This window comes from Tamandua tetradactyla, chromosome 6, assembly GCF_023851605.1.
Source record: "Tamandua tetradactyla isolate mTamTet1 chromosome 6, mTamTet1.pri, whole genome shotgun sequence".
Taxonomy (NCBI): domain Eukaryota; kingdom Metazoa; phylum Chordata; class Mammalia; order Pilosa; family Myrmecophagidae; genus Tamandua; species Tamandua tetradactyla.
The window spans coordinates 5783847-5806805 of record NC_135332.1 but is presented as its reverse complement, the minus strand read 5'-3'; the positions used below and the strand labels follow the sequence as shown (position 1 = coordinate 5806805).

The window sequence follows — 22959 nt, the reverse complement described above, 5'->3', positions numbered from 1 at the left end:
TTTTTTCCCCTCCTTTCCTTTTAATGGGAAGGGCCACCATGAGTCAGGACATCATCTTTTCGGTCAGAAGCTTTTGGGGGGGGGAGGTGCAGTGTGCATGGTCCACGAATCGAACCTGGGTCTCCCATATGAAAGGTGAGCATTCTACTACTGAACCTCCCATGCAACCCCAGAAGCACTTTTATTATTGCGTGGCATCAAACTATTTATTTAGAGCCATATTCCATTTTTAAGAACTAGTTTCTGTGGAATAAGCTAATGTTGCTAATAATTGTGGCGTTTCATTTTATCTCTTAAGACCTTTCTTTTTTAAAGTTGCTGTTGCTCCTGCTGCTGCTAATGACTGAGGCTATACAGAGCAAAGACTGGTACATAACCAACAGTGCTCCCTGCGCTACATACGTTGTCAGTCCACAGGGAAAAACATTCTGGGTGGTGTGTTTAGTCCCTGTTTGGGCACTCATCATTTTCCGACTAACCACAATGTTTCTCTTGCATACATTTGTATATGAGATGTCTGTGTTAACTGAAATTTATTCTGTAGATTGCTCATCTTTCACTCTGAGTACAGTTTGAGTCATGAAACCTAACTTTGCATTAGGTTGTCACCTTTTCAAATCTGATGATTCTTGGAATAAAAAAATATGTGTATCATGCTTTTTCTTGGATCAGCCTACTTTCCATCTCATACTTTTGGAACAGTTGATTTTCTGTTAGAAGATAAAAGTTGGCAAAGGGATTTCAATCCTGAATTTTTCCTCAAACTGAAATGCTAGTCTTTTAAGGAATGCAGCCTTATCCAAGGACAATTCCCATTTTCAAAGCACAGATTTTTTCCTGCTGCCCCTTTGGTGGCTGGTGTGGTTTCATCAGCATTTTTCTATCCCTTTACCCTGTGGTTTATGAAACAGTTTTATTATAAGATTGTGAAACACACCTGCAGTGATTTGTCCCATATTTATTTCTTTTGCAGGTGCTGCAGGCCCACGTCTCTTTACAATACACCAGATTGATGCCTGCACTAACAACCTGCCAAAAGCTCACACTTGGTAAGTTATTTTTGTTTTATTCTTTTCCTGTTCCATATAGGTGGTAGTTTTAAATAGATTTACCTTTTGTTAATTCTTACTATTAAATGGATCTTTAAAAGGAATGCTAAGCAACTTTTAAAAAGCAATTTAAACATTATTATTCAGAAATTGATGGAAGAATCCCAAAGGGGGTAATATCTATTTTCGAGAAATATAATCTTTTTCTGTTAAATTTTTGTGTAAAAGAGAGGTGTTTGTTGGCTGTATTAGTATAACTTTCCTAGGCCAGTTTATTTGCCAGAAATGAACTGTGTATATCTGATTTGCTTATTCACAGCTTCAATCGAATAGACATTCCGCCCTATGAAAGCTATGAAAAGTTGTATGAAAAGCTGCTAACAGCCATTGAAGAAACATGTGGATTTGCTGTGGAATGACACACTTCTTACCCAGGACTCTATTTATACCCCTGACGGACAGCCTCCTTTCAGCAACTTCAAGGAATGCTGAAATACAGGAAAATGCCCCCCCCTTTTTAAATTTTAGGACACTGTGAGGGGAAAGGACAGTTTTGAAATTCCTTTTCAAGAAAAGAGGTCTTTATGCTTTGCCATGAGGCCATATTCAGCTGCTATTTAAAATTAATATCTTGAACCTAAAGAATGCTGACTTTTCCTAAATTTCCAGAGTTAGGCAGTATTCTACACTTAAAGACTACTATTATTTTTATAAAAAGTAATCTATTCAAATTGCTTCACAGATTTCAAGTCTTTCAAACATCAAGACAACTTCAGCAGTCGGTACAAGTTATATTTTATTTTGATTGAATACATGATTTGGAACAGCTTCTGTACTTTTCTTTGTAAAAAAAATAAAATAAAATTATTTTGGATTATTCTAACTTTGTAAAAAATTGGCTACAAGAATCATTATCTTTAAAATAAACCACTTACATATTAATTGCATTTTCCTATAGCAAAGCATTATATTTTGCATATGTTTCAACCTAGCCTGAGTCTTTTAATATTTTTCAAGCATGAATTTCCTGGAATACAGCTATATAATTTTGGTTGTCAAATTCCTAATACAACCACTTAGTCTAAACTTAGATTAGGTTATTTGATGCAATAAGATGTTTCCGGATACCCTGTTTTTAAGACACTTAAAAAAATCCAAATGCTTATCTTGAATCAGTATGATCAGGTATTTTGGATTTTCATCTAAAATGGAAATACTACATTTTTACAACTTCTCAGCTGTAAAATCATGTAGATGGGATGGGATTTTCATTCTTTTGCTGGGTCGGCTTGTCTTTTTTATATACTATTTCTATAAACCAAAGTCTCCTCCTGACAAGTGCACCTAACATATTTTTATTATAATGTACATTTCTATAGAGTAAATCATCCTGAGTCTTTGTTTATTAGCTCCTCATGACTTTAATTCTCTAAATTTTTTTTAACAGAAAAATTTGCTCTAAACGTTATTGAGGAAACTTAGAAAAAGGCCTGCTTTTCCCAACAAAATGAAGTGGGTGGTCGTGGCGATGGTGGGCGTGAGGGATGTGATTATTAAAAAGAACAATAATTCTAAATCTAGGTATAAATTATTTAAAAAATGAACAGTTCATTTTGGAAGTACGGAAATCCCAGTTCCCTTGGTGTATTGAAGCTCATCTGATTTTGTAATGTCCAGATTTAGCTTTCAAGGTGTTTAGCATGTTGCATGATCCAGAAGGCAACCAAACTCTGGAGTGAGGGATTGGAAAAGCCTGAAATCACGGGTGGATTTTAAAACTCAACCATCAGAAACCTGCACTGTTCTTTGTTTTTTTATTAATATGAAATAATCCAGAATAGCAAAATCTGATGGCAAATTGTTAATATTTTGCTGGTTATAATGGCCAAGTAAATAGGCTCTTGGTGGTGTTTCTCGTGATGAGTGGTTTTCAGACTGTGTTCTTGGGAGCCAAAAGGTTCTTCAGAGGTATCTCAGGAGTAATGGTTTAAGAAGGAAGAGACAGGAGTTGGTATTTGAGCAGGGGCCTCTAATCCCCCTCCCCTCCCCTCCCCCACCCCAGAGCAGCTCCAACTTTTTTCCCTCTTTTCTATTGGGATTTCAAGTACACTTTTTCGGGTGTGGACAGATAAAAGAGGTGGAGATTTTCCTGCTTTTTGACTGCTACAAGTAAGCTGGTCAGTCATATTGTGCAGTAGTAATATGCTTATGTCAACCATTTTCTTCCCAAACACTTCGTGTTTTTCCTATTGCATTCTTAGTAGGCTAGGAACAATCTTGAACTGTATAGAAATGGTTTCTATACTATGTGATCACTAGTAATTTTCAGTTTTGCAATAGTGCTTTATTAGTTGCAGGTCCATCTAGCTCTTCATATGAAAGCACATGTGCAGTTTGTAGTTGTGCCTCTTCTTAAAAATCTGTTAGCAGAAAGTACATGGTGAACATTCTATAGAAACCATAACAAATATAGTAATGATGAAATGCTATAATCAGTTGTTTTAATGTACAGTATAAAGCAGGCAAACACCCATCGCTTTTTGAGTGCCTTTTTACCTCTATGATGATGATTTCTTTAATAGAGCTTTAAAGAACTTATCCTTGGTATCAGACTATGGTTATCACATGATTTATTTAAAAAACAATGATTTAGATTTAGATTTCCAAATTAAATTACCTGATTACTTCCAAACAGGTGCTAAGCAAACAAAACCCCCATGTGTCATTGAACCTTGAACTTGCACCTCATGTTGAATGTGAATATTTATTTCCACACATCCCTTTTTTGTCTTATCCATCATCTAGTTGTCTTATTTCAGATACATGACATCACATTTCTGTACTACTGCCTTTCCAACATGAATGCTTAATTCTGAATAGTGATTATTTGTAGAGCTCATAATGCAGTACAGAGGTGAATTTTGTTTCCGCAGGTCTTATCTTTTGGTGTAAAGAGTTTTTTAGTGCTTTGTATAGTGTACACTTTGTTATGCACATAGTTTGTTGCCCTGAATTGGTTTATTTTTACCAAGTCCTTTCTTTTTTTGTATTTACAGTCCAGAGCACAAGTTTCCATTCTTCTTTTAAAAACAATGTAATTTGTTTTATTTACAACACTAAATCTGCTTTGGACTTCTGGTGCATTGAACTGGTTGCAATGATGGAGGTCAGAGATTGTTCCAGCCATCCTCATAGCTTGGCAGAGCAGCTTCTCTTCTTCTGTTTTTTTTTAGGTGCACCATGCAGTCAACAGGTGCCATTTGTGGTGTTGAACATTCTTATGTTAGGATGATGATTGTACCAAGTGCTGAGTTGTTTTGTTTTTAGATGTAATTAGTTCACTTAAATGTAATATCCTTCCTTTTCTCAAACTGACTTTAAAAGCAAAGTTTTATCATTTTCATTTATTTGTATTTATTACAGAGTGTTTTAGCTTTGGTATTCTTTGTATTTTCACTCAGTTGTTACATGAGCTTTATCAATAACATCTGTATAAATGGCTTTTAAAAATTAACTGTATTTGCCGAAGTTGAGCAATAAAATGATTGCTGTTTGCACTGTCACAGCATCAAAGTTTTTAAAGAATATTGTTTTTAATGCATTGTTTAGAAAAAAGTTGTGACAACATATCCATAAAATAAGTACAAGAACAACAATACATACCTTCTTTAGTTGATACCTTTTGTCTGCAGAGCTTCAGAGAACTCAGGACTCGCCTCCTTTCTGTCTCTGGGCAGAGCAGGGAATGGGCTTGTTTCTACCTTTGAGGTAACTTGATCAGTTGGCAGTAGTTGTTTGGAAGCTGTGTGGAGGTGCACTTAGATGGTTGGCCAGGCTTAGTGGCTAAGAGTGTTCCTGGCCTAGAACAGTGTCAGGGTTGTGGGGGGCAGAGATATGATCCAAGGACTCCATATTTGCCATTCCTATGTTGGTGCTGAGCAGCCAAATCCTTAAAATGAAAAGGAGACTTTTTCTTTTTTGAAGAAGTGATGGACTTTAAGGTTTCTGTCTCTCTCTATAAATGACAATGGATAAGAATCCAGCCAAAAAAAAAAAAAACTCCAGTAAAGGGTAAAAGAAGGTATTACTAGAGTATGTTTTTTCATCCAGAACATGGTCTGGGTAAATCTCTATACAGCATAGGCCATATGTAGTAGCAGTGTGTTAAAAGTTTAAAAAGTAGGTTCGATGGCCATCTTTTATATCCTTTTGAAAATTGTTTTTACTTTGTCTCACATTGCCATCTTTACTGGTTATCTAAGAACACGAAGGATTTTAGTATTATAATATCTATAAATTGCCCCAAAAGTTTTTAACTACACCCAGGAATTTTTCTGCTGTTGTGGTGACTGAAAAGTTTGTCCATCATTATAATGAAGGCTAACCATTTTACCCACTGCATTTATTTATACTTTATAAACCCACAGGCTAATCCTAGTAAATGTATAAGAACCTAGTAACAGGAGAAAGGAGGTAGTTGTGCCAGAGAAAGGGTTACTTTCCTACATTAACATGCTTAGCAAAGTAGATAAACTAGATTTCACTTACACATCACATGCAATTAAATTTTATTCTATTACATATCCTATTTCAGCAAGCTCTGAATTCCAGACTTGGTTTTTTTAAAAAACTGGTTTTGCCTCTCCCTGTGTGGGACACCTCAAATCAGGAGGCAATGCTGCCAGTTAGGGCAGGGAAGCACCTTCCTCGTGATTGTGTTCATTACTGCATTGCCAGCCATACTGCCACCTCATTACCTTGGGGAGAAGAGGCTGTATTTTCAAGATTATGCGCTCAGCCTGCCAATTAGCATATCTTAGATGGATATTTGTGCTGGGATTTTCCTAGGGCATCATTTAGTCTCTAATGAACCGTAAACCTCATTTCTGTCTCCCACTGAGTGTTTTAAAAGTGTAGGAAGCAGAGAAGCACTGTAGCAGTGGGTGGACAGGCAGAGGGACCCTTCTAAGATGTCCTCTTTCAGCCCAGCAGTTGGAAGTGAAGGTAAGAGGGTATTTGTGAATCAATTGTTCAATTCACTCACTCCTCCTAAAGATGGCGATGCTGGCATGGCAAAAAGGGAGAGAACCATTGCAAGAAAATAATGAGATATAAATTTCAATCACTCAAGCACTAGACAGACAAAGTTTTAAAGGCAGTTTGTTTTTTAGGACAAGAAGAAACTGCTCACATCTCTCAATCAAATCAACTGAATGATGGTTTGAATACCTCATGCCAGATAAAACAGGTTTTCAGCACGTTTGGATTTGGGATTTGACAGATTCCTCTATAATCTGCAGTTTTGAGCCCCAATTTCAGATTAACCAAAGGAGGGTCATTCAGTCCTATCCATATCTCTTAATGATACCATCTTGTGCCTTGCCTTTGTGTCTTTCCATTGTAGACCTTCCCCAACTGTTTTTACTGTGTTGCCTCTTTCAATTGCAAATAAATTTCCCCAACACCTTTAGGCTCATTCGCTAATGGTTCTTTTTATTCTTCTGGCTGGCTTCAGCACTGGTTCTTCCTTTCCCTTCCTACGCTTTCAAGAGGAGGCAACTAATAAGTTATACATGCTCACACATAGGTAGTTACTTAAAAAAAAAAAATCACCCCTTCTGCCCATCCTGTAAGTCTTGTTTCCCAGAGACCACTATTTTCAGCTCTTGTATTTAGCTCCATATTGCAAATAATATGCTAATATCATTCTTCACTAATTTTAGACATAGTCTGGTTAATGTCCCATTATGACAGATGAAGACTTAGTTCTCACACCACCAACCCTAATCTCTCCTGCACTGCTATATCTCCTGCATGCTATATTTTTCAGTATGGATAATTACGATGAACCATTCCTGGGTTTTTCTGGCTAAACTGGCCTGCTTCACATACAATTCCCTCCCCACAGGCACCTGGGTCTCAGCATCCTCCACCTGTGAGTTACCACTTCATTTGCTTTCAGCTTTTCCAAAATGTTATTTTCTATTTTTCTCTCCTCTGTTCTTTGACCTTTGCTTAGAAATCCTAACCCATTCCCTGGTCATTTCTTTCACTCATTCTTCTTTTTATTTCTAGTTATCCCTAGCTTGGTCAACTGCACCAGCATTCACCCTGTCATCAAAAGTGGCAACTTGAGTCTTCCTAAAATATTTCTGTTTAAAAAAAAATAATGAAAGTACTGCCATGATTGTTTAATCAATCCAAATAGTAATATATTAACCAAAGAGTGACAGTTTATATATACCATTCAGTCACACCCACTATTAAGTTTGAGGACTATCCTTCCAGATCTTTTCTATGGCTATTGCAGTTGATTATATTGCATTTAATTGTATAATACCTACTCACACCACCATTTTTTAATAAAATAGCATCATGCTTTATAATCTATAAAATTTGTTCATTTTACTCAATATATTGTGGCTAGCTTACTATCTAGCTTTACTTTATATTTTTCCCTCTTTATAACATTTTTTTAGAACTTATGTTCTAGTTCCTTATGTATGTGTAGCCTCTTGTGTTACACATCCCCATTCACCTGTTCTCAGTGACTTGTCAGAGTATTTCATAGTGGACTGCATGCCTTCTCATTATGTTTCACACTTAGCCAGCTGGTCTGCCAAGTCTTTTCCTGGAAGCCCTGCCTGCTTAGAGCCCAACATCCTGTCAACCACCATTCCAAAAGGAAAGCACTTGGGGAACCAGTAGATTCAGTTGCTTACTATCCTTTTGAGGACTGTCAGATCTCACCCATCATGTCTCCTGGCCTCCCTGGGCATCTGTCATTCATTACGCTTGCATCCATGCTACGTGTGCCCAAACATGAACTGCTTACCACCTTTTTCTGCCTTCCAAAGTTCTCTGGTGCCTTCTGCCACGCCCTGGTTATGTTTAGCTAAGTCCCCCTGTCCTCAGCTCCTCTGAAACGTCCCTCTAAATCTTGGCCTTCAATGAAGTCTTCTTCTTCATAAAAGACAACACCCTAAGTGGATTTTTTTTCCTTCTTATTCCACTATACTAGAGATGGGGTTGCTATACTCCTGCCCACGTCAGGACCACTGTGCTGCCTACCCTCCCGCAACCCCAGGTGCTTATCTGAAATGCATACCAGCTTTACCACACTTAGCCTCTTCTCGTTGCTGTCCTCTACCAACTGATAGAAGCACCATGTGAAGCCGTGCCCCCCCCAATTCAAGTCCCACCTCAAATGACCAGCCCACACTCCTAGCCGTTCTCTGAATTAAAGAATTTTTTTTTGTCCTTAAGTGCTAGTTTTACCTATTTTTCTTGGCCCATAGCAACAGGCCTCAGGAGTTGGCTCCTCAATCAAGATTTGCTCATTGCTTTAGTGCAAATATGGCTAATGAATATGTGTGTCTCTTTGCTTTAGGGTCACAAATTCAAAAGCTGTAGCTTCAAGAAAATTTTTATTTAAAAATTATTTCATAAAGTACTAGAATAGAGTACATAAGGAATTTTAAAATGATTCTTTTGATTTAGACTGTTTATTGGCTCAATTCTAGCTCCAAAATGTTACTTTATGAAGTCTAGCCTCAGAGGAAGGAATTTTTACTGAACTGAAAGGAAGCCAGCTGAAGCCGAGATCTGAAGCGTGCAGCTTCCAATTCCCGGAGGAAAGCATCATCATCGTTCTGTGTTATCATGTTCTGTAGTTGCTGAATTTCCTTCTCCATCTTAGATCTCAGTTCCCTCTTCACCTTATGTAAAGTCTGAAAGAGAGTTCATGTCATCCTGCCAATCACATTTATCCAGACCCTCATCCATTTTTATGCCCTCTCAACTTTCCTGCTCATCATGCTCCACCAACAGTTTTAGTTTGGTGGCAGCCCTTACAAAGACCTGAACAGCTAAAGTTAAAATCATAGGATAAATGTCTTAGATCAATCAAGTCTTGGATATTCTAATTAGTATTTGCTCCATTCCCTTTAAAAAGGATAATACCTTGTTTGTTTTTTCTAAAAAGGCAAATAAATGACTTATTATTCCATTATTACCTGGGCATGGGATTTCTCTCTGGCTTTGAGTTCTTGATGTTCCTGTGATATGGCTTCTGCCAGCAATGAAAACTGTTTACGGAGAAAAAAACCCAAATCTTGTATTTAATGTTGGTAGTCTAAATATAACAACTCATATTTAATGACTGTAGGCTTAAAGTCTTCATTTTACTGGAAACAGGGCAATATAGATTTTGTACTATGGTCAAATATTAGCTAACTTTTTCTTAAAATTTGAATTAAAATTTTTAAAATGGGGACAGTTTAACCCGAATAATGCAAAATTCTGAGTTAATACACAGACATTTATTGTTCAACAGACTAAGCCAACTTTTTAATACAGGTGGTCATAATTAAGGTATGTTATAATGTAAAGAGATTGAACCCACCTGGTCTTTATAGTAGTTCTCCATCGAGTCCAGTTCATTCTCATGTTTTCTCTTTTGTTCATCTCTCTTTTCTTTAGCATAATTTCTTAGGTCCCGTAATCTTTGCTTCTGAATCTGTATACCTTCTTCAAATAGTTTCTTAAATATCTGTCAGTTATTTAATCATAAGGTTGAGTAATTTAATCATTTTGCCTAATTAGAGCTACTGACTGTATTTCACAAAGACTTTTAAATAACTTTATTAAGATAAAACCCACATCCATAAAACTTACCCTTTTAAAGTATGTAATTCACTGTTTTTTAGCATATTCAGATTTATGCAACCCTTACTATTATCTAATTTCAGAACATTTTCATCACCCCTAAAAGAAAGTCTATACCCATTAGCAGTCACTCCCCATTTTCCCCTCCCTCCAGCCCCTGGAAATCACTTACTTAGTTTCTATAGATCTATATTCTATTCTGGGCATTTCATATGAAAGCAACCTTACAATACATGGCCTTTAGTGCCTGGCTTTTTTCTACTTAGCATGTTTCATCCACATGCTGCATGAATATATTTTCTTTTGTCCCTTCATAATTGATGAATATTTGGGTTGTTTCTGCTATCACGCTGCTATGAACATTCGTATCCAGGGTTTTATGTGGTCATATATCTGGGGAGTGGAACTGCTGGGACATATGCTAACTCTGTTTAACTTTTTGAGGAACTGCCACATTGTCTTCCAAAGCAGCTGCACCATTCTATATTCCCACCAGTTTTAATATGAGGACATCTCCAATCCTCACCAACATTTATTGTCTCTTTTTATTTTTGCCTTTCTAATGGGTGTGAAGTGGTTTCTCATTGTGGTTTGATGTGCCTTTCCCTAGCATCTTCTCACATATCCCAAAGATTCTTTACTGCTTACAAAACAATTCTTAAGCAGCTGTATATAGAAGGCAAGAACCTCAGTGCATAACTGGTAAGGTGATCATCTGACTAGGCCACAGTAAAACAAGTTGTTTAAAGGTTCTGGATATGCTCTCTTGTCTTCCATTCATTAGTGAGAATTCTTACAGAACTGGTTTTGATATAGATACATTTATTAGCTACATTACCTTAAGATAGTTACTTAACTTCTTCAGCCTTAATAGTGTCCTCTGAAAATGAGGATATTAATAGGGTCCACTTCAAAGCACTGAACTCAATTGACTATAACTGCTAAAATGGTTTACTTTAGAGATGAAATTTGCCATTGTGGGATCCCAAAAGATTAATATTTCAGTTTGATCATGATAACTAGGCAGCTTATCTGTCCTACACTATCCCTAACTGTGGAGATAGGGATCTATCACACCTTAAATTCCTGTCTCTTACAACAAGTTCCCAAACTAAGTACAGGAAGTCAAAGGGAATTACAACTGTACATTAAGATGAGGGCAATGAAGAGAGAAGAGACTGAGATGCACTCCAAGGGGTGATCAAATGAATTGTGGACAAGAGAGATTCTCATGGCCAGCAATTTAGAACTTGCATTTGGATTTTGGATGTCAAATTGTGACAAGAATCACAAAGAAGGTGGCCCTGAAAGGTAACATAAAATTTACTTTAATGAGACTGGATTAAAAAAAAACCTCTCTTTACCATTTCTTCCCGGGTCCTCATTCTCATCATTTTTGCACGCAGCTGAACTCTATAATCATCATAATATTTTCGGGCACGAACGGTTTGCTGCCGATTTTCCTTTATCTTTGACTGGGTCAGCCTCTGCCTGTTAATGCGGTCCTTAAATTCTTGCTAAGGAAGTGTAAGAGGAAGAGAAAAAGATATAAGGACAAAACAAAGACAGGTTCCAGCCTTCTCTTCTACCCCACACCCCATGATGCCTTCAACATGGTGAACTATGTACGGAGGGCCTGTGACCCACTGCCTGCTCAGAGTATGTGAAAGACTGTTTGCCCAGAGGAGCCCTCCAGACTTTGGCAGGTTCAAGACCCCAATGGTCCTCAGTCCGAAGAGCAACACACTGCTCAAGGAAACCCCCACTGCTGCAGAGCAGCTATAACCCTGGGCACTCTGGTGGATTTGAGGATCTCATTTCCCCATTCCACTAGGAGGTTGCCTAAGCCAAACCCAGACGCCAGCTTAAAAGGAGTAGGAAAAGGGTCCTCTCAAATAAGACTTTCAAGCAAAACTAGAATTAACAAATGTATTTAAATTAGTTAGGCCGACAGTAAGGATTACATTAAAACTGTTCCCCTCTGCTATCCAGTGGGGTAAGGGACTTACAATCCTTCTGAATCTGCATCCTTATTATGAAAGTGGACAATACCTGATAAAGTAGTGAGGATGAAATGAGGTCATATATATATAATAAAGCCCCCAACTATATGTTCAGGTATTTGTTTTCTTCTCTCCATACCAAGTACCACATGCAATTCTTGAGACGTCTTCCCTTTCTTTCTCTGGGATTGTTTAGACTTACAGTTCTCATGCTTATAGCTATTCCACACTCAATTAAGTGTTTTCATCTCTCTTTCTCTGCCTGCTGACTCTGACCTCTGTCCTCTCCCTTTATTATGCTCTGCAGAGGATAATGTGCTAAGTACAATTCCAATCCAAATTACAATGGAGGCTGGTAAACTACCTCAGGTCTCTATGTGGGACCTGAAAAAAATGGGAGAGGGCTAAAAGAACTGAAGTGCAACCATGTGGCATCTTGAAGGGGTTGTAGGACAGACCTGGATTCGAATCTTGACCTTGCCCATAGAGCAAGTTACTTAACACATCAAAGCCTTAGCGTTTTCATTTCATAGAAACTAGTATTTTACTGTAAAGACTAAATGAAACTGTATATAAAACATCTAGCACCTCCCTCCTCATCAATTTTGGATAAAGCCCTACATGTCTTCACAGGCAAGTGCTGCAGTTTAGAGTATGTGGGGTCTACTGCCCACTGTTTAGAAAGTGTAATATAAGAAAGGTAATTAATACAAGTTTATACATTCAAAATTATAACACTCAACTTGCTCTTAACATACCAGTCTCTTGTTATGTTCATATTCTTTCTTGACCAGTGCAGTAAGGATGTCATGCCTTCTTAAAGCTTCTTCTATCTTTAAGGGGGATACAACAGGAGTGGGTTAATAATGCCATTTACTGGATTCTCAAGGATAAGCGCCTCCCCTTTCTGTTTCTAGTTTATATTCCTACTCTTAAGTTGACACTAACTTCATCCTGGAGTTTCTTCTTCGATCGATTTTCTCCAAATGCATCCTTTTTGAGCTGTTCAACCTGTGCAATTTGCTGTTTCCACATTTTGCTTAGCGTCTGGCCAGAAACATAGAGAAATGGAAATTCCTCCAGCATCAGGGGCAGGAGACTATATTCCTTTAATTTCACTGCAAAGTAAAATGATATGCTCTTAATCCGACAGACTTGCCAACAGCTTTTTATAAGAGCTTTCATCTTACCTTTCTGGTAGAGCAAAACTTATTTAAGTGATGTGGTTCTGATCCTACAAGGAATAATTCTAGATATATGTGTTATTTTTGCATTCCTTCTTTGATCAGTGTTAGCCAACTTCTAATAAATAAGTTCAACAGTTCTGATTGATGGCATGCTGGTCTTATTATGAAGACAATCCTTACTGCCCAGCTGACTCATTCTACAGATGGATATTATGTGTGTGATAAAACTGAAGATTCTTCAGCTCTCTTGGTAGGCATGTGCTGAGAGAAAAAAAAATCTGCTAATGGGATGTAACTGGAAGGCCAGCAGTCTTTGAAACTGCATTCTGGCATTTCACATGGCCTGGTTTTCCTTATAACAACTCTAAACTTACTGGAACCAATTGACAAGCCATGTGCTTGCTTTGGAGCATCCCTTTGGTTCTACCAAGTTCCCAGGAATAAACAAAAGGTGACCAGAAAGGTGACAGTGAGGCGAAAGTCAGAACAGCAGGTAGTAGTCCTAGCATCTCCTTTGGCACTAAAATACAGGCTTCCCTATGGTACTGCCTTATTTAAGAGTATTCCCTTTACAGAAATCCAGTCCTATGCAGTGACAAAAGAACTTTCTCCAGCTAACTGGTGAATGCTGGTTTTTAGTGTTTGCGTCCTTGGAATGTAGCATGACACTTTCAAATACTGCCAGTTTTCCATAAAGTATGATTTTGTGGTTCTTACTTGGAACTGCTTTATTTGGCTTTGGAAAGCTGCCTCTTGGACTCGGAGTTGTGGTTTTTCTAGAGTAAATCTTCCTAGGTTGACCAGGTTTTGGAGTTCCTTTATAAGCAGCTTCTCTGTATATTTTTTCCTTAGAAACAGACACAAACAGAATACAAACGAGAGAGGTCTAATTACTCTTTTATGTATCATTTTTTACCTATTATCAAAAAAGGCTAACTAATCACCTTACTTCAGAGTTTTAAATCTGGTCAGTATTCATCTACTCTAAGCTGAAAGTATCCTTTGGCCTCTGCCATCCCCTGGAATTTGAAAAGGCACTGAATCTTTTTCAGGTTTCATAGACACTAGAGTCTCACTCCATAAATACAACCACTATTAACATTTTGAGGTACTTGCTTCTTTTTCCATGTAGATTTAAAAAATTTTTAAACAATGTTTTATTGTAACCACACTGTATTTTATAAACTGTTTTATTCATTAACAGTTTGCCTAAGTATTTTCCCCATTTAGCATCTGTAATCATCTTTTTAAAAAGCAATGAAAACTTATGCTTTGGGTTTCTCACCTGGCATAGAGCAACTGGGATATTCTGTCTCCTCTTACTGCCTTTTAAAACTTGGTGAACTGATAAGCAAAAGAAACTCTTAAAACTGATAGAAGTTTTAGTCAGGAAGGAAAAATGCTAATTTTCTTTGGTATCACGTCTTACCACATGTTAGCAACTTGACTGATCCCATCAGTGAGCTAATAGAAAATCCTGTATCATGAAATTAACTCCTATCTTTTCCCAACAAACTAAGGCCCTAGTGGTTCTTTTTTCCTTTAAAAAGATCATCTCTGTACTTTCCACTGATCTGATCAAATGGCATTTATTACAATGGAGATTTTTACCCACTGTTTCCTCCTCATCATCATTTTTCACTAGAGGTCCAATATTCTTTTGAACTTTATTTCTTCTTAGTTCCCTTTCGAATGCTTCAGTTACTGCCTAGAAGGGAGAAGTCCAGATACTATAGTTATTAAAAACATTTATAAATGAAAATGAGGAAAAAATTTCACCTAACATCCTGCTACCCCTAAAATAACAACTCTTAAAAAAAAAAGTTCCTTTTCAGGGTCTTTAGCATCAATATACATTAACAGATATAACTGTGACATAAAAGGAAATGATATCTAATACATTTTAAAATTATTTTGCTATTTCACTGAGTTGAAATTACATGCTGAATTATATACTCTTGAAGTAAGATGACTCAAACAGTTTTCCCCATTATGGGAAAAAAAAAAAAACCCTACAAGCAAACATTGTTAAGTGTTGTAAATCTGTACTATTTTTCAAAAGCTCTACTACATAGCAGAAAGTCTTCCGTGGTACTTCCATCAGTCTTGCTGAATCTTAATCAACTCTTCTCACTCTTGGGTACTTTCTCATTCTATCTATAATAACTCAAATGGCTTGTCATGCTTACTCTACCTCAAGTTTTCTGCATCTCTGAAGCTCTCTCTGAAAATATGAACTCACAATGATCTGATCTTTCTTAAACCATTTGAGAACCGGGCCATATCCTGACCAAGTTATTTCTTCACTGTTTCTGGAGTGTAAGTTGTATGTTGCATGATGGAAAGCCAAAAACTATGTCACATATTTCTCTATCATCCATTTGGCTCCAGAATATTAAATATATGTTAATAAGCCTTTGTTAAGTAGATCTGGCTGAAGGTAAATGGTATTATCTCCTGACAAATGGTGGAAGAGATCACGATGTACCTTTGCACGGAATTGGCGGATATCGGTTTCTCTTGGCTTTCGCTGCCCTGTACTCTCCATATGTAACTGTTTGTGTCTGTTAACTGGAGATGGAGAGAGTGAATGCGATCTGTAGGGTGGCTTTCTATTCACGGAAAGTCCTGCAACACAGAGAGACAGATGCCAATAGTAGTCCCTGACAGCCACAAATTCTAAGTTGGAAACCAAATAGTTGGTTTTACTACTGCAAAGAGACTGAGTAAATGTGCTAAATTCTCTCCTAAAATTTTAATTTGTATTTGTTTGTATGTTTAGCCACAGCAAATAAACAGACAAATGCACATAAATGTACACTGTCTCAGAACTTACTATATTCAACTTTGGGTCAAAAATGAAGCAACACATGGAGTGCTTGTTGTGCACAACGCTTTATAGTAAGTGCTCTTAGTAACAGAGGAATGAGGAGCAAAGAGTAAACCATTTGAACAGTGTGTCTGTTATTTTTATCAATCTAGGTCCTGAGGAGGTGGGATATAAATACATATGCCTATTTTATAAACACAAAGCAGTAGACTCATAAGCAAGTGTTAATGTAGCTTAGCATTGGCTAGGCTGTCCTGATTTTTTGCTATTTAGCAATTTAGCCTTCTTAATTCTACTCTGCCTAAGGTATCTGGCAATTCACTACTCTCCACAAACCTTTTTATGTTCCATTGTTTAGAGATGAACTTGGGCATCTTTTGGCGGAGTAGAGGGGACTCCATGCTTCTTTGGAAAAGTGATTTAAGAATATAGTTCTAAGGCTAAGGAAATTAGTTCAATACCTTTCTTAAAAGAATTACCCAGAGAATTCAAATTTCTCTGGCCAGTTGCTGCTTTTCCTTCCTCTCTGCTTTAATTCAAGTCTTTCAAATAAGATTAAAAAAATGACTTGCATAATTAAAGGACAGATTTTTATGACATTAACTATGCCCATAATGTATACTTCTTTAGAAAATGAAGACCAAGCTAAAATAAATTTTAACTTACAATGGTTTTCAAATGGAATACCATGTGTATGTGTAGGAAGGGAAACATGGGGTTTCCTACAAGATTAGCTGAACATATTTTGAAGGATAGAGAGATGAAATAATCAAGAGGAAGAAAGATGACATTCTTGAAAGAGGAAAAAGTTAAGTAGTTTGCAGATGAGAAAGACTACTTCTAGAGACATGAGATGACTAACACAGATAAAACTGAATGCAAAATACACATTTTAGTTGGTAGAAAACAGGATAATTCTTTGAATTGAACAACAGAAGATTAAACAGTAGCAAGGATCTGCAGAACTGTCATGCCCTGCTGCCACAGTACAATCACTCTGGAGGACAGTTTGGCAGAATTTAAAAAGTAAACCCCATAATCCAGCAATTCTACTAGACACAGATTCTAGAGAAGATTTTGCACGCACGCACATGTTACAGGCTGTTCCTTGTAGAACACCGTGTAGTTCTGAACAGAGGGGAAAAAATTAGAATGGGTAAGTATAGTGTATATATTCTTATACAATGGAATACATTGTATGAACTCAGTTTTATAGCAATTAAAAATGAATGAACTGGGGTGCATGGGTGGTTCAGTGGTAGAATGCTCGCCTTCCATGCAGGAGACCCAGGTTCGATTCCTGGATGATGCTCCCCTCCACCAAAAAAAAAAAAAAAAAAGAACGAACTGGGAGAGATTGCTGAGCCCCGTCTGTCTGCTGCCATCTACTCTGGATATAGAACATCCAGTCATGGATAAAAACAGGCTGATGCAGAAGGCCAAACTAGCTGAGGAGACTGAGCAATATGATGACATGGCAGCCTAAATGAAATCTGTAACTGAACAAGGAGCTGAATTATCCAACAAGGAGAAGAATCTTCTCTCAGTTGCTTATAAAAATGTTGTAGGAGCTCAAAGGTCATCTTGGAGGGTTGTCTCAAGTTTTGAGCAAAAGATGGAAGGTGCTGAGAAAAAACAGCAGATGACTTGAGAATATACAGAGGAAACTGGGATCTAGTTGAGATATGCAATAACATATTGGCTCTCTTGGAAAAATTTTTGATCTCCATTACCTCACAAGCAGAGAGCAAAGTCTCCTATTTGAAAATGAAAGGAGACTATCATTTCTTGGCTGAGTTTGCTGCTGGTGATGACAAGAAAGGGACTGTGGATCAGTTACAACAAGCATACCAAGAGGCATCTGAAATTAGCCAAAAGAAAATGCAACCGACACATCCTATCAGACCGAGTCTAGCCTTAACTTTTCTGTATTCTATTATGAAATTCTGAACTCCGTACAGAAAGTCTGCTCTCTTGCAAAGACAGCATTTGATGAAGCCATTGCTGCACTTGATACATTAAGTGAAGAGTCATACAAAGGCAGCATGCTAATAATGCAATTACTGAGAGACAATTTGACACTGTGGACATCAGATACCAAAGGAGACAAAGCTGAAGCAGAAGAAAGGGGAACAGGGGGATTAACTGGCCTTCCAACTTTGGTCTACCTCATTCTAAAATTTACACAGTAGACTGTCATCCATGCTGTCCCACAAATAGTTTCTTGTTTATGATTATGACAGGTTTATGTTACTTCTATTTGAATTTCCATATTTCCCATGTGGGTTTTATGTTTAATATTAGGGGAATAGAGCCAGTTAACATTTAGGGAGTTATCTGTTTTCATCTTGAGGTGGCCAATACGGGGGTGTGGAATTTTTTATAGAAGTTATAAATGTTTGGCACAATACTTCTGGTATATTATGGCTTCACAAGGGCCAGCGTTAAAACGGCTTACATGTCTAAGCAAAGAAAACTGCCTACTAAATATTGGTTTGTCCTGGTTGGGAATAAAAGGGATAATTGGTTCCAGTCACAAGTGTAGTTATTGTGGGTACTTTAAGGTTGGAGTTCTTTCAAAGCTGTGGTAGAAATAGATATCCCATGGATATTACATGTTGAACCATGTGTATCTATGGAATATGCAATCTCAGTGTGCATACCATTGACCACAGCTGCAGAAGTGTTCCTTTAAACAAATCTGTGACCCAATTTACTCTGGAGAAGGGCAAGAACAGTTCACATTCCATCATTTAAAAGGTTACCTGCTGTTTGCTTTTATTATCATTGCTACACTCATTTTATTTGTATTTAAATGTTTTAGGCAACCTAAGAACAAATGTACAAGTAATGATGCAGTAAAAATGTTCATGTTTATCAAGCACAGCAGTAAAACACGTATTGAACTTTTTTTAGGTTTTTTCCTTTTGTGAATTTTCTTGTACTTGTCTAACATGTATGTGCTGTAAAAATAGTTACCAAGGAAAACTTGATGATGGCTAGCTTTGTCTAATGTCTTAAGAAATTTTCATGAACAAACATAATTTTTAAGAACATACGTATGTATTAAGTTGATGTATAAAAGTTTTATGAATGGACTTTTCAACTACTTTCTCTACAGCTTTTCATGAAATTAGTCTTTCAGTTATGAAACTTCTGTAAAAGAAATTGTACGTTTTTGGAACTTTATTCTTTTCCCTTTTAGCAGCTAATGAGCTTTTGCCAAGTTTAAATAAGAAGTTTATCAAAATGACAAAAATACTACTCATGTAACTACAGTTCCCAACCATGTCCCATTGTCCCATTCTTCTTCTTTCCCTCTCTCCCTCCTCCCTCCCTCCCCAAATCAATTTCTCTTGCAAGGATGGGGGTGGGGGTCGGGGGCTGTCAACTGGATAAAGGTAATGTGTTTCATTTAAATTTTGGTATATGGCATTTTCTAACTTAAGAGGCCACAATGTTATTGGCCCATCATGACGCTGAGTAGCATTAACTGTAAATTGTGTGCTTCCATTTTTGGCTTTTAAGAATTTCTTGATACAGCTGCCTTCAATTTTGATCCTTTATTCCTTCTATCTGTCAGGTGCACAGGATTATCTCCCTTTTTTAGCATTCTTCTGTCACCAACCATTACTACTTGGTGGCTGTGTTCTTGGAAATAGGCCTCATGATTTTTATGACTCCACTCAATGTCTAATATACCACCGTACTTCCTCTACCAGCATTCCACAAACTATTTCCTCATCCTATTTACTGCAGCAGATCTTTCCTTTGTTGATGAGATTATGTTTATCTCCCTCTAAGCCCTACCTATCTTGAATGGTCTGTCACTGTCTGCCTTTAATTTCTTCCTCTATTCTCTAAATAATGATGGGGCTAAGTTATACCCAAAGCTCAACCTTCAGACTATTTCCTCAGTACCTTGCAGAAAACACCAAACAAAAATACCATTTTAAAAGAGGTGTATTTTTTTTTCTTTCAGAATGTAAGATCCTTAAGAGCAGGGACAATGTTTTCTATATGTTCTATTGTGTTTAATACACTGTAAATGCTCAATAAATATTGATGATGAGAAGCAGTAAGTCTTAATGATAAGGGTAAGAAATTGAAATCCAAATACTGTTTTGTTGATGTTCTTTCATGACCTCAGATTAAACTGGGAAATACTGGCCCTTCTGGAAAATTGTCCAAAACACTACATTCAAATCAAAGTACAATGTAGGTCTTGGGGTCTTTCAAGGAGAAAAGATCTCTCATGTTTATATTTGGGGCAACATAATAATGCATCTTCACTTACAGCTCTTTATTTTACCTTGTCTATTGATTTCTTCTGACCCCCAGGCCCAGGAGATGAAATACTCATTTCATAGCAAAGGAAGATTAAGCAAGAATGAAGGGACTGAATCTCATTCAATTAAAGTCTGAAACTTAAAAAAAAAAGAATGAACTGGATCTATAAATTTCAACCTAAAAGCCCTCTTCAAAACATTGCTAGATTTAAAAATCAATGTTAACAGAAAAAGAGTTGTGGAGATCAAGATATCAACATTGTGATGGAAGACATCCTCTGGAAAAGTCTCCCCTCAAAAACAATAAAAGGACAAATCCCACTTGCCTGGATCTCTAGAGTACAACAGAGCCTGGAAAAGGACCCCACAAATACTGCATCAAAGAAAAAGGGAAAAAAACTCACCAAAAACAAGCAGAAGATCTGTGTCACGGACCTGCCAGTCTGGACCCCTTCCCCCTCACTTGGTCCCATGCAGGTTAGAAGTCACACAGAGGCAGCACAACCCAGGTCCCTCCTGTTGTGGACGCAGACCACAGAGCCACTCACACCAGCAAGTTAGAATCCCACACATATCCAGGCACAGTGACACAAGTCTGCAGAGACCCAGGGAAGAACACAAGCAGCTGAGGAGCAATGCAAACAAAAGTGTCCCCAGGAAAGAAAAATGACTATGGCAGAACTGTTTGTGAGAGGTGCACACACTCAGCCCAGTCTCTTATTGTGGGATAACCTAAACAAACAAAAAACAACCAGATTATCTTTTAAAGGTGACCCTATCTGGCTGTCTGGAATGGGACATCCTATATGGGGATATAGTTGGAGGTGGAAAAAATGAACTGCTGTAAGGCAGGATGGGTCCCAGGACTGAAAAGAATAATGAAAGGGAGGCACTGAGTAAGGGAGAAAAGTAAATCATAGGAACTGGGTAGAAAATTTTGCACAAAAAGAAAAACAACAAATCAGAATGTCTGGAGATGGAACAGAGGAAAGGAAGCTTTCTTCTGGAGGCAAAACAACTGCAAACAAAAGGGCAGTCTTAAAAAGTGTGCCACACTTCCGGGTCAAGGTGGCGGATTAACAACATGTGCATTTTAGTTCGTCCTCCAGAACAACTACTAAATAACCAGAAACAGTACAGAACAGCTCCCGGAGCCACAATAGTGACCGGACACACAGCGTACCCCAGTCTGGACCACCTGGACTGGCTGAGAGCACCCCCCAGAACCGTGAGTTCCCAAAGCTGCGGCAGCCAGCGCCCTCTCCCACAGGCCACTTCCCAGAGGGGAAAGGAAAGGACTTTACCAGCAGCAGGGATTGGGCACAATCAAATGCCAATTGTGGAACTAATTAACAAATTCTGACTACTAAAAATAGGCCCCCAGCTTAGGTGAACCTGATCAAAGCAGAGGTTGCTCATTTTTGCCCCGGCGCCAAGGGGGCAGGACTGACAGAAAAAGGGGGAAAAAAAAAGAAGAAAACAGGTTTTTGTGGCTGTGTATCTACAAAGGCTTGACTGCCTCTGGATACAGCAGCAGGCCTTTTCAGGCTGCAACTGCCCCAGGCATAGGCAGAAGTGAGCTCTTTTGGGGGCTTGTCTGGAGCCTGTGCCTTCCTCAGGGGAGGGGTGAAGCCCAACTCAGGTGGAATCCCTCCATCAAGGAATTCAGACACCAGGGCTTGGTAATTTGAAGCCATTAAAACCAGCCTACAACCTCTCCTCTGTCTCCACCATGCCCTCAGCAGGGAGAGTCTGCCAAAGTTAAAGGTACCGCATCATCTTATGCTGGTGGGACCTGCAGTCAGACAAGTGCCACACACAGGGCAGGATAAGAAAAACAGAGTCCAGAGACTTCACAGGAAAGTTTTTCAACCTGCTGGGTCTCAGCCTCAGGGAAAACCAACGCAGGTGACTCTTTCCTCCTGATAGGAGGCCAGTTTGGTCTGGGAAAATCTGGCTGGGGTCTATAATATCTAAGTAGACCCTCCTAAGTGTGTGTGAGGGGAAGGCACCACACAAGCAGGGCAAGAAACAAGAAAACAAGAACTGAAAAAATCTCCTTTGTTAAACAAAACTTAAAGGTCCAGATAAAGCTGAACGGAATGTCAAAGAACAGATAGACAACAAATTCACCCAGCAAGAAAACCCTAGATAAAAGAGGTGAAAGCAATCTCCAGAATAAACTAATTAAGGTAATTAAATGCCTAGACGCCAGCAAAAAATAACAAATCACACTAGGAAAATTGAAGATATGGCCCAGTCAAAGGAACAAACCAACAATTCAAATGACATACAGGAGCTGAAACAATTAATTCAGAATGTACGAACAGACATGGAAAACCTCATCAAAAACCAAATCAATTAATTGAGGGAGGATATAAAGAAGGCGAGGAAAGAACAAAAAGAAGAAACTGAAAGTCTGAAAAAACAAATCACAGAACTTATGGGAATGAAAGACACAGTAGAAGAGATGAAAAAAACAATGGAAACCTACAATGGTAGATTTCGAGAGACAGAACGTAGGATTTCTGAACTGGAGGACGGAACATCTGAAATCCGACAAGAAACAGAAACTATAGGGAAAAAAATGGAAAAATATGAGCAGGGACTCAGGAAACTGAAAGACAATATGAAGTGCACGAATATACGTGTTGTGGGTGTCCCAGAAGGAGAAGAGAAGGGAAAAGGAGGAGAAAAACTAATAGAGGAAATTATCACTGAAAATTTCCCAACTCTTATGAAAGACCTAAAATTACAGATCCAAGAAGTGCAGCGCATCCCAAAGAGAATAGATCCAAATAGACATACTCCAAGACATTTAATAATCAGAATGTCAGAGGTCAAAGAGAAAGAGAGGATCTTGAAAGCAGCAAGAGAAAAGCAATCCATCACATACAAGGGAAGCCCAATAAGACTATGCACAGATCTCTCAGC

General features: G+C 38.0%; 2 protein-coding genes and 1 pseudogene across 2 annotated transcripts in view; 2 read left to right on the top strand and 1 right to left on the bottom strand.

The window, feature by feature from the left end:
• SMURF2 (SMAD specific E3 ubiquitin protein ligase 2) overlaps positions 1-5131 on the top strand; it is a 152153-nt gene extending 147022 nt beyond the window's left edge. Inside the window, exons 18-19 of the mRNA XM_077163594.1 lie at positions 974-1049; positions 1369-5131. Coding sequence (XP_077019709.1) covers positions 974-1049; positions 1369-1468 — 176 coding nt within the window. The 3' untranslated portion in view covers positions 1469-5131. The remainder of the gene's footprint in view (positions 1-973; positions 1050-1368) is intronic.
• Positions 5132-8535: 3404 nt separating this feature from the next.
• Positions 8536-22959, bottom strand: part of CEP95 (centrosomal protein 95) — an 82285-nt gene continuing 67861 nt past the window's right edge. Inside the window, exons 12-20 of the mRNA XM_077163587.1 lie at positions 15395-15534; positions 14522-14614; positions 13624-13753; positions 12668-12837; positions 12478-12552; positions 11081-11233; positions 9454-9600; positions 9065-9136; positions 8536-8779 (exon numbers count right to left, since the gene is read on the bottom strand). Coding sequence (XP_077019702.1) covers positions 8603-8779; positions 9065-9136; positions 9454-9600; positions 11081-11233; positions 12478-12552; positions 12668-12837; positions 13624-13753; positions 14522-14614; positions 15395-15534 — 1157 coding nt within the window. The 3' untranslated portion in view covers positions 8536-8602. The remainder of the gene's footprint in view (positions 8780-9064; positions 9137-9453; positions 9601-11080; positions 11234-12477; positions 12553-12667; positions 12838-13623; positions 13754-14521; positions 14615-15394; positions 15535-22959) is intronic.
• On the top strand, positions 17148-17928 carry LOC143685587 (14-3-3 protein zeta/delta pseudogene; annotated as a pseudogene).